Genomic DNA, 10,869 nt, shown 5'->3' with positions numbered 1-10,869 from the left:
CCCTGCTCAAGCTCCAGTAAACAGACACATTTGTTTTTTCTTTCTTTTTATTTTTAAGGTGGCTTTTTATTACATTCTGACTGAATGTAAAATAAAACCAATCACAAATACCACAGAGTGCAGTTAGAGAGAATTGCAACCCAAATAAAACAAGTTGTCTTCCCATACACGAGGCAGAATAGAAGGTGACCTACTACATGAAGCTGTTTCACTTCCATCTAAGAATAAAGTCCCAAGGAACCACTTGGAATCATGGAATTGGCGCTGTGTTCTAAAGCTCTTTGTCACCAGTCCTATACACAACACTCCAGAGAGCCCCAAAAATGCACATATGGCTCATGTATTTAAGTAAAGCAGAGGTGGACAGACTAGCAGCAGACGTAGGTTGGGAGCCCTTCACCTTTTATAGCACCATGTTCAGTGAGCTTGAAAACACTTCCAAGCAAAGAATAAAGTACTGTTTTTAGAGGCTTCACGTAGGCTGAAAATACCACTTGATGATAATCCCTCCAAGTGACAATAAGAGGAATTTCCTCCAAATTCATGTTATATATCAGCAGGAAAGGAGAAAAACGCACATTAGAGCAGGCAAAAGAGAACATCTCCAAATCAAAACGAGTCAGAAAAAAACAATTCTAGATCCACAAAATGACATTCAGCTTACTTGTGTTTTGCTCTTTAGTCCAGCAAGTAAACCCTCTAAAAGACCTCTGCATGTATCACTGATACTGCTTTTCTAGTTTTGCAGTCTGTGATGTATTTTATTAAACACTGCTATGGTGCTACTGAGGACTTTAGATAAAATTACTTGCTGAAAGGATCACCAGCTTATGTTCCCAGGTATCAGTGTGGTAGCCCTGTGAACTGTACTAAGAAGAAGTAGACGTATCAGTAGTTTAACACAAAGCACTGGATTACCCTAATGTGAGGCAATTTTGATGTGGATGACAGTAAATGGAGAAAAAAAGAGATGTCTTTGACCTTCACGTCATTCCTTCTCAGTCATTCTCCCAGTCCTCATAAATCAGAAAACAGAGAAAGGCTAGCAGATTACTTGGAAGTTTTGATGGCTTTAGGTACTACCATATCTTGCTCTGATGAAAATTTCAGAAATTGCAAGGGGTGGTCTAAGTTGCCATTTGACAATAGCTTGAACACAATTCCAGAACGAAAGAGAGAATGAAGATGCTCTGATCACTGTCAAGATGCTTTTGTTTTCGAAATAAAAGAAGATTTAATTTCCTTTTCTGATGCTGTCAAAGATAGAAATTAACACATCCATTACTGTTCTTTGGCTGTTTTCCTCTGGCCTATCCATTTAGATGATGCAACTTGAAAAAGATTATGTTTTTTGACTAAATCTTAGTTCACTGCTATGTTTGACTATGGTTTTTAATTGAGTTATATCTCACGTAGTATAAACAGTACACTTTATCTTCTATCCACTCTTTCTAAGTTACATCATGATCTCTGCTTTAAAGACTACAGAAAACATCTGTTTATTCTCAAAGTATGGAATGCAAAATCACAAAAACACTGGACTGGTATTTCAGTGGGTTTATTCCTAGAGAAAAGAATCTCTTCTCTACATCTTCTAACTCAGCCAGTTGCAGAAGACAATGTTCTATGACAAAATCATTCATAAACACACTATTAGTTAAGACAATGTAATTATTTAATCTAAAATTTTTATCAGCCTAAGTAATCATGATTTCCACTTGATGACAGGAAAGTAAATGTACATCACAGTATGACTACTGTCTCTCTCAACTGGCATGAGAAATGAAATCAGTTCTGCCCATGAGTTTCTAATTTGTCACTCTAGCTCTAGTTGCCACTGAACAGCTGTGCATATCCAGAGAAATCCTGTTGAACATGGGAGACTTACAAATGAAAAATGAGCAGCACGAAAACAGACTTAAAAACACCATAATTGAGATAATCTGAAAATGTTGAACAAGTATGCATTGTATACAAGAGAATCAGTAAAATGACATTGGACATGGATCCCTGCACCTCCTGGTCACGTGCAAATGCATGACAGTGTTGGTACTAATAGTTAGCACTGTCTCACAAATGCCCATTGTCCAACATGAAATGGATACTTTGCCTTAGTTTAGGCAAGACCATGGTACAGAGACCAAAGTTCTGTCTGACTGTAATTTCCATGGCATTTAATTTTTCTGAACCTGCACATTCTTTGGAATAAGAGCCAAATGATATGACAATAGTCCTGTGATGCTGCAAAGAGATTTTTGTTTCCCCCTGTCCTGGTGGAATATGTAAAATATCTTTCACAAAGATCCTCAAAAATCTCTTGAGATTTTAGGAATATGATATACTCCATTCTATGTGTTACAGAAACTTTTTTTCTGTAATTTATTTTCTGAATAAGAATCTGAAGTCCACTTGGATATAAGATATAATTCATCTCTCCACAAACAGGGAAGTGCAGATATGCAACCAGCAAATACTGATTGACTATTAGAGGGAAGCAGCTGTGATTTCCTTTAAAACAAAGTTTCTAACAGTGTTCAGATTCTCCTGAGCTTTTTAAAGAAGCAGACACAGAAATATATGTAAAATATATGTACATCTCTGTATGTAATAACCCAGCAGAATTCAGGAGTGATAGATTTACCGTTAATGAACACATGTTAATACATTCAATTCTGCATGCACAGCTATAAGGTGTAAAGATCCAAGGAACATAATGGTTAGAAGCAATATACACTGCAGCCTCCTCCCGAATCTTGAGGGAATGCGGGACAGATGTGGGAAGAGGAGGAGCTGAGAAGGAAGGCAGCCTCTGGGAACAGGCTGCATAAATACGTCTTGATAGTCCTCTCACTATCTATTGGCCGAGGGAGAAAGACCCACATTCCAGTGCAGTCTTACAAAACAATTCTGGATTTTCAAAAGCCATTTTTTCTACTGAAGGCACTTACTTGTCTTGTAATACAAACTGCTAAGTACCTACCCTGTCACACAAGACATTCAAGAATATGCTAGAACTGACTTCAACTCTTTTTGATGCTGAGCTGTTCAGGACTGCAATTAGAAATGATCTGTGGCGACTCAAACTAACCATGTATTGCTCAAGGCCCTAACACAGATTTCAGAAGCATCACTTAGACATCAGAAGGTAACATAAGAATTATACAAGTGCTTTTAAAGATAGATTCTTGACATAATAACGAAAATGTCTTTAACACAGAGCACAGCGCTATGGAAACTGTGATTGCTTTGTATCACAGTGAAAAGTATATTGATAGAACTGGTATATAGCCTGTCTATTGACATAAAACTGGACAAATGACAATACATAAAGTGATGGGCACCAACAGAGATTTTAGACGTGATGTATCTGGCATTTGAGGATAAGAAAGATGAAACAGAACCGTGGTACATGTGGGATTCTAGAGCATAACTATTGTATATCTCACGTAGTAAGATGATAACGTTTCATGTAATTTACCTGGGAACATGGAGTACTAAGCCCCTTCCTCCCCTCAACAAATAATAGAAGTTAGAACCAAAGATCTCTATGTTTCTTCCTAGAGAAAGGTCCAGATCTCAAGCCACTAAGTCAGCACAGCTGAAAGACAAATGTGCAGGAGTGGTGCTGCTTTCTGCCCCTGTGAAAGTTGACTCAGCCACCAACACAAAGGTAACAGAAGAATATTAGGACTTATTTTCTCCCTGAGTTGCAGCCAGTAACATCCAATATTAAAATAAGGAATAAAGGACACCGATTTTGTGTTATCTTCCTAGTGAAGAATAGTCAGCTGCATAATTTGAGATACCAATATTAGGAAAAAAAGTATTATATAAGTTAAAATACAGTTGTGCTGGAAACCAACACTTATGAATGTTAAAATTATGTAGAAAAGCAAGATATGTAGAACCACAGAATCTTAAGATTGGAAAAGGCCTCTGAGATCATCCAGTCCAACCATTCAGCTACTGCCAATATCACTCAGTAAACCATGTTCCTTAGTACCACATTTACATGTTTTTTAAACACCAGCCTGAACTCTCAGTAGAGGGTAATAGTCAGAGGGTGGAACCAGGCCAGGAAGTCGAGCTGAGACTTATTTCCATTCCTCCCCATCTCTTAGTCTCCTTCCTGTTTGATGGCAACAGGGTGTACAGACTGAGAGAAGAACTAAGTGAGAGCAGCCCTGAGGAGAAGGACTTGGGAGTCCTGGAGGTTTGAAAAGCTGGACATGAGCCAGCAGTGTGCATCTGTAGCACAGAAGGCCAACTGCAACCTGGACTGCATCAAAGGAGGGGCAGCCAGCAAGGAGAGGGAGGTGACTGTCCCCCTCTGCTCTCTTTTTGTGAAGTCCCATCTGGAGTACTGTATCCAGGCCTGGGGGCACTCAGCACAAGAAAGACATGGTGGAGCTGTTGAAGTGGGTCCAGAGGAGGTCACAAAGATGATCAGAGGGCTGAAGCACCTCTCCTATGAAGAAAGACTGTTCAGCTTGGAGAAGAGAAGGCTGTGGGGAGACCCAATTGTGGCCTTCCAGTACCTAAAAAGAGCTTAGAAATAGGAGGCAGACAGACTCTTTATATAGTCTGATAATGACAGGGTAAGGGGGAAAGGTTTTAAACTTAAAAAGAGGAGACTGAGATTAGATATCACCATTCAGAGAATGCTGTGGCACTGGCACATGCTGCCCAGAAAAGTTATAGATGCCCCATCCCTGGAGGTGTTCAAGATCAGGTTGGATGTGGCCCTGGGCAACAACCTTTGTCCAATTTAGTGGTTGGCAACCCCGCCCACAGCAGGGAGATTGGAACTAGGTGGTCTTTAAGATTCCTTCCATCTACATCATTCTATGATTCTATGATGAGGAAAATAGTATTGTGCCTACTGAATGTTTATGTTTATCTTTATTGATTAGCCCACATTCATTTATGATTGTGGTTATTAAGACATTTCATCTATTTATTTATTTCCCTTAAAAAGGGACTTGTAACAATGCTATCCAGTTTGGAAGATGAACAAGGAAAAAATCTGCATCACATTTTTTCAAGATAATGAAAAAAATGAATAGATTAACCACACCAAGCAAAGGCATAATATTATCTACAGTAACATTATTAAAAAAATACTTGTTTTCAAGGTTTTCACATTGTCACCATTTATTATTATATCTGATTAAGGAAGATAAAATATCTTACCTGGATATCAGTCAGCTTATTCAGGATTCGGGTGGTTAACTGAGGTCCATTTTCCATAGTTGGAATGTGCAAATGCTGACATTGAATGAAGGAGAGGAGGTCAGGGGGAGCGGGGATGAAAAGAGAGAGAGAGAGAGAGAGAAAGAGAGAGACAGAGAGATGAAATAACATATAACTTTATATACATATATATAAATACCACAGGGACAACAGGGATTTTAATAAGTATTGATCAAGTTTTCTAGTCCTCCTCACAAGTTTGTTGTAATGTTTTTATAGGAGAGCATGCTCAGCCAGTGAAAAGTTAAATTAGCTGTACTGTTTTGCTGCTTTCAAAGGCCAATCCAAGCTCTACAAAAGACTGTCTAAGACAGACAATAAATTGTACAAACCAGAGCAGAACTCCTATACGTATTATTTCATTTCAGAGTATTTTGTGCAGAAATGCAACAAGTACATTTATAGTTGATAAGATTAGTACCTGGATGTCTTTCATATTATCTTAGCACATAATATCAGTACATTTATTCCATCTTATTAATTCAAGAACTATCACTTTACATACTTCTACTGTACATGTCATATTTGATGCAACAAAACACCTATGTATCCACCTGAAATTCTCCAGGCTTATGAATTAACTTTGTGCTGATTTAATAGCATCAATTCTGCCTAACAGGCTAAAGAAATGCCTGTGAAATTCCATCTGTACAGGAGAAATCTCCCATATGGCGCATAATACGTAGAAGCAGATGTGCATTCTCCTGACACAACTCCTCTACCACAGCTGGGTTCCCTGCACTGAGGGGTGAAAAACAGATACATCTAAAGAAAAATGAATGCAGTGGCTCAGAAATTTGCTTCCAGACAGAAGTCTTTCCTCTCTTGCCTATCCTGGAAGCCTTGTATTTTTGAAAAAACTTTCAATAAAAGAAAGGTAGAAAAATGTATTTTTCTGTATTTCCAATCAGGCTGGGAACTATTACACACATTTTCAGGAACTGAGATTTTGTGACTTTGCTTAGTTATAAGCAGGAAAAAAAAAAAAAAGATCAGAAGATGAGAGGGAGTCTTCTCTTCTGCCAATATACCAGCAACTCACTTAGCAAACAACATACTTGTGCTTTCCCATGATCCTCAGGCAGTACTCCTTTTCTATCTCACTGGTATGGTGGTTTTTGCTGTTGTTGCTGTTTGTTTGTCTGTTTTTCCAGCAGCAAACAATTAAGAGAAAAATTCTAGAGAGGAAGGGAAAGTGATATTATCTTACCTTGCCCTTATACAAAATTCTGGAGATAGGACATACAATGCAAGCTGTTCCAGCCCCAAACATCTCCTTCACTCTGTTCTCTTCCAAGGCAGCTGTCAGGTCACTCATAGTGATGTAACGCTCAGACACTTTAAATTCTCCCTGCACAAGAAGAATATAAAAAAAAAATACTTAAATGTTTAAAAAAATAAATGTGTTTTTGTTTGTTTTTTATTGTTGAAACATCTCTGACAAAACTACCTAGTATTTTACTTAGCCCAATTGAAATCAGTCAAATTTTGGCTGTGATCTTGTGATCTTTCAAACCTCACAGTATCATTTAAGATAGACTAATGAAAAAAATGGCCTTCGAGAAAGCCAGTGGTTTGCTAGGTATAGTGCTGATGATGCTGATGATTAAGCAGCACTTCCCACTGACTTGATACAGAATATCAATACTGTATTACGGAATAATACAGCTTAATTTGTCATGGATTATGTGACATAAGACCTGACAACTCCTGGTCTCCAGCACTGTGAAGTTTGACTCGATTTTGTATAAGAACTTTGCATTATACTCTTGGACAATTCCTAAGCAAAATACATTTTTTAATTTTACCTGTAATGCCAGCTAGATGCACGCCTGTATGCAGCTGTCATCTACAAAACTTAACTGTACAGTAGGTATTAGTAAAGCAATTCACATGGGACGCAGTCTCTTGAAAGGAAATGTTTTACTTTCTGTAACTGCTGAAGAATGAATATCAACTGACTGAGGAGAAGCTTTTAAAGAACAACAGTAAACACTGAACTTTCAATTTCATGGTTTTATGTAGACTTCATTGTCCTAGCAGGCCAAACTAAAGCTTAGCCCCTGCTTTACATGCACACTTTTAAATATGGAACAGAGGTGCTTAAGAGAACAAAAAAATATTATTAGTGCTGGATAGAAGAGCATTTGGAGAGAAGGGCTGGGACACCAGACACCATGTAAGAAGGGTTTCAGGTAGGTGAGGAAATACAAGTCAGGAAGACAATAGAAAAACTAGGAGACAAGTAACTATTCAAGAGTTCTAGCAACTGGGAACAACTGTCTATCTTGTAAGGGAGAAATGACTGAGAATTGCATATGCATACGCATATCTACATATCTTTTATTCCAGACCACAGGAGTACTAGTATGAGTAAAGATGATAACAGTTCAATGCAGATGAACAAGTGGCAAATGCACCTACCCCATGCAGCATAGGCACTGGAACAGGCTGCCCAGGGAGGTGGTGGAGTCACTGACCCTGGAGGTGTTCAAGGACTATTTGGACGTTGTGTTGAGGGACATGGTTTAGTGAGAACTATTGGTGATGGGTGATCCTGTCAGTCTTTTCCAACCGTGGTGATTCTATGTATGTCTATGTATTCTATGCTTAACTCTGTTCATTATGAGTTGGATTTAAATGACATAACTATGAACTGTGTTTCAGGAAGTCCTTCAGCTTTCATGTGGTTGAAAGCTTAGAGAATACCAGAGGAAAAGTATAACAACATGCCTTATTCCTGTTATTCATTTCCGAACATAACTCTGAATGAAACCATGAGAAATCAGTGGAGATATAGGGTGCTGATGAATAAAGTACAGTTGTGATCATACATGGTAATCATTTATACCCTTGCTTTATGTTAGTGGTGATAGTAGACTTAAGCAGAATGTTCATGTTAAATACTATACAGAACTAACAAGTTCAGTATTGTTGGGTTTTCTGATGATGATGCCCAGAATCTATGAATCAATGGGCTCCTTAATTCTCATTTAGGCTAGGGGCTTTGACCATATCAGTTGAACTTTTGGATAAAGAGCAGCAGGAATGCTTACTTTAGTAGATTTTATGAGAGTTGAAATACTACTGGCATTGTCAAAGCACTCACCCAGTTGCATGCCAAATCCAAAATGCTTTGTCTTGTCACTCCTGGAAGGATGATGCCATCTAAAGGTGGAGTTGCCAGTTCATCTTCTGTCACATACAAGAGAAATAAAGCAAAATAAACAACTATTAGAAAATCAACATTAAAATCTTAACTCCGTAATATGAAAAATTCTCAGAGTTCTATATGAACAAAAATCATACAAATTCAACTACAGTAAATTGTTTCTGAGTGTTTGGAACCTTTCAAATACATCTGACTGAATGGTGAAGAAATATATTTAATTAATCAATAAATATATAGCTAAAGCCTGGTAGCAGTATTTATTCCTCAGTGTATGGATTCACTGTGCAGTTATCGGGAACAGCTCAGTCTTCAAATTCAGACTACAGAGACACAAAAGAAAGTCATACCTAATAATGCCAGGGCAGATGATGACTCTCTCTGAAATGCTTTACTTTATTTAGGTATATGCGGTTCAGTATTTCTACTTCCAAACATTAAAATGAAACATCTGCAGGGAATTTTAAGGCTTATTTACTGAACTAGCAAAGCAGTGAAAACTTTGGTAAATGCTTCTTGAGAAGACACCTCCTTAATGATCTTTCCTCTTGGTCTAGATGTCTTTTTTTTCCTCCTAATTTTGTCTTTACTCAAAAAGAGCAGTCCCAATAAAATTCCAAAATCACCAGCAACTAAAACCGTTCAGCTAGTTTGGTTTGTTAGCTTGTTCTTTCTTTCAAGACAAAGAACATTACATAAATGTTGATCCAACACTTACTAATTACTAGCAGTAATACACAGTGATACATACTAGGTAAATACTGAAATTCACATTCAGTGGGTCTTTCAATAATACTCTTCATAATTTTTTTTCTAACCATTTTCTCTTCCCAGTAAGAATCCACTATCTTTTTTATTCTCATAAAGATATTAAGCTCTTTATAGAATTTACAAGCCATGAAGGCTTTTTATATCACCTAGGTGAGATCAAATCAAAAAAGAGGATATGCATCTTCATGTTGTCATTATGATCCTTACTCCTCCCAACAACCAATCATTGAATCCAGGCCTGTCTGAACCAAGATTGAAGAAGCAGCAGTCTGTAGGTTGGGGAAATGAGAAGGGAGAAACATGCTGTTCATCCTTGCACTGAGAGAGATCAAGTTGAACTTAGCAGCTGAGGACTCTGTTTCAACTGTCAGATAGATAATCTGCACAAACACTGCCTGGCAGCCACTGCATATACAGGTTAAGGACAACTGGGCTCTCTCCTTAGGACTTCAGGAGCTGGAGTGAAATAGGAGAAACAAAGGATAATAAATACAATTGTTCACTATATTTGTTACTTATTATTCATTCTCTTGGAAAAATCTGTTAGTTTTAATGCAACCAGTCATGGATTTATTATAACTACAAGATTCTCTGACTTATGTTTCCATGTCCCTTATATGCATATATGTAATAGACAAACTATCATGCCAAAATGTCTAAGTGAGCTGCTCTAGAACGAGCTATATATTCTACTCTGGTTTGACTCACCAATAATGTCATTCTCAAGCCTATCCCAAATTCCTAAGTACAGCAGCTGTCTCTTATTTCTCATACAGTCAAGAGCAACACAAAGTTCTTCACTCCTAATCAGGATGCCTATCATGTCCTATTTTAACACAGCTATCAAGTGAAGAGGACATTTAAAATTCAGTAAGACACAGCCCTCAGTTCTGAAGCCTAGAAAGCTGATGCTCTGCAGCTCACCAGCTATGGACTCTGCAGACACAGCCACATATGAGTATTCCTCTAGCAGAAAGCTTAAAATAACACGGACCTTAATGCCAAAGTTTGTACCTACACACCTTATAACATTCTGTTTGTGGTGACTTTGCCACAAATCTTAGCCAGAACCTGTTTAAGCTCAACAACATATATTCAGTGATGTGAGCTACTTTGAAAAGGTGCCAGGACAAACCAGCCCCTAAACAGCACTGAGCAGACAGGATGCAGGAGTCTTAATGTTTCAGATAGTCTGCTCTGCCTAATTTTGTCAAGCCCACATATGATGCCTACCAGCCTGGGGCCACGCAAGGAACATCTGCTTCCCCTGGTACCCAGCAGAGATGATAATACTACTAAAAAACATCACATGCCAAAAAGCTCGTTCTCTCTGTGAATTGATGCCAAAGCAGTCTCCATATGACATCAGATTGTCCATCTCCAGGAAAACAGACTGTGAGCTCACAGACTCAATTTGCCTTCTGAGTTATTTTGATGGGCTAAACGCCTAAAAATTTATAGCAACAAGAAAAGGGAAAAAAGGAATCTGAAGGAAAACGCTGAGGTTTCTCTTCACTTGACTACTGTTATTACTTGTTACAGTATCAGAAGTAATAGCACTTCTCAGTCCGATGTCCCATTGCACCAGGTATGGTATAGGCACGCATATGGGAACTTCCAAGTCATGGCCTGAACCAGTGATTGAGCACCTGGGGAAAGGACCTGGTCAGCCCTAG

At 38.2% G+C, this 10,869-nt stretch overlaps 1 protein-coding gene across 1 annotated transcript in view; it reads right to left on the bottom strand.

Moving 5' to 3' along the window:
• The window catches only part of BCAT1 (branched chain amino acid transaminase 1), a 65,025-nt gene that overhangs the window by 7,885 nt on the left and 46,271 nt on the right, over positions 1 to 10,869 (bottom strand). Inside the window, exons 8-10 of the mRNA XM_031597785.2 lie at positions 8,363 to 8,448; positions 6,464 to 6,604; positions 5,194 to 5,268 (exon numbers count right to left, since the gene is read on the bottom strand). Coding sequence (XP_031453645.1) covers positions 5,194 to 5,268; positions 6,464 to 6,604; positions 8,363 to 8,448 — 302 coding nt within the window. The remainder of the gene's footprint in view (positions 1 to 5,193; positions 5,269 to 6,463; positions 6,605 to 8,362; positions 8,449 to 10,869) is intronic.

The sequence above is a fragment of the Phasianus colchicus genome, chromosome 1, assembly GCF_987193195.1.
Source record: "Phasianus colchicus chromosome 1, bPhaCol1.hap1.1, whole genome shotgun sequence".
NCBI classification, from domain to species: Eukaryota; Metazoa; Chordata; class Aves; order Galliformes; family Phasianidae; genus Phasianus; species Phasianus colchicus.
Note: the sequence above shows the minus strand (reverse complement) of the source record. Positions and strands in the feature narration are given on the sequence as shown.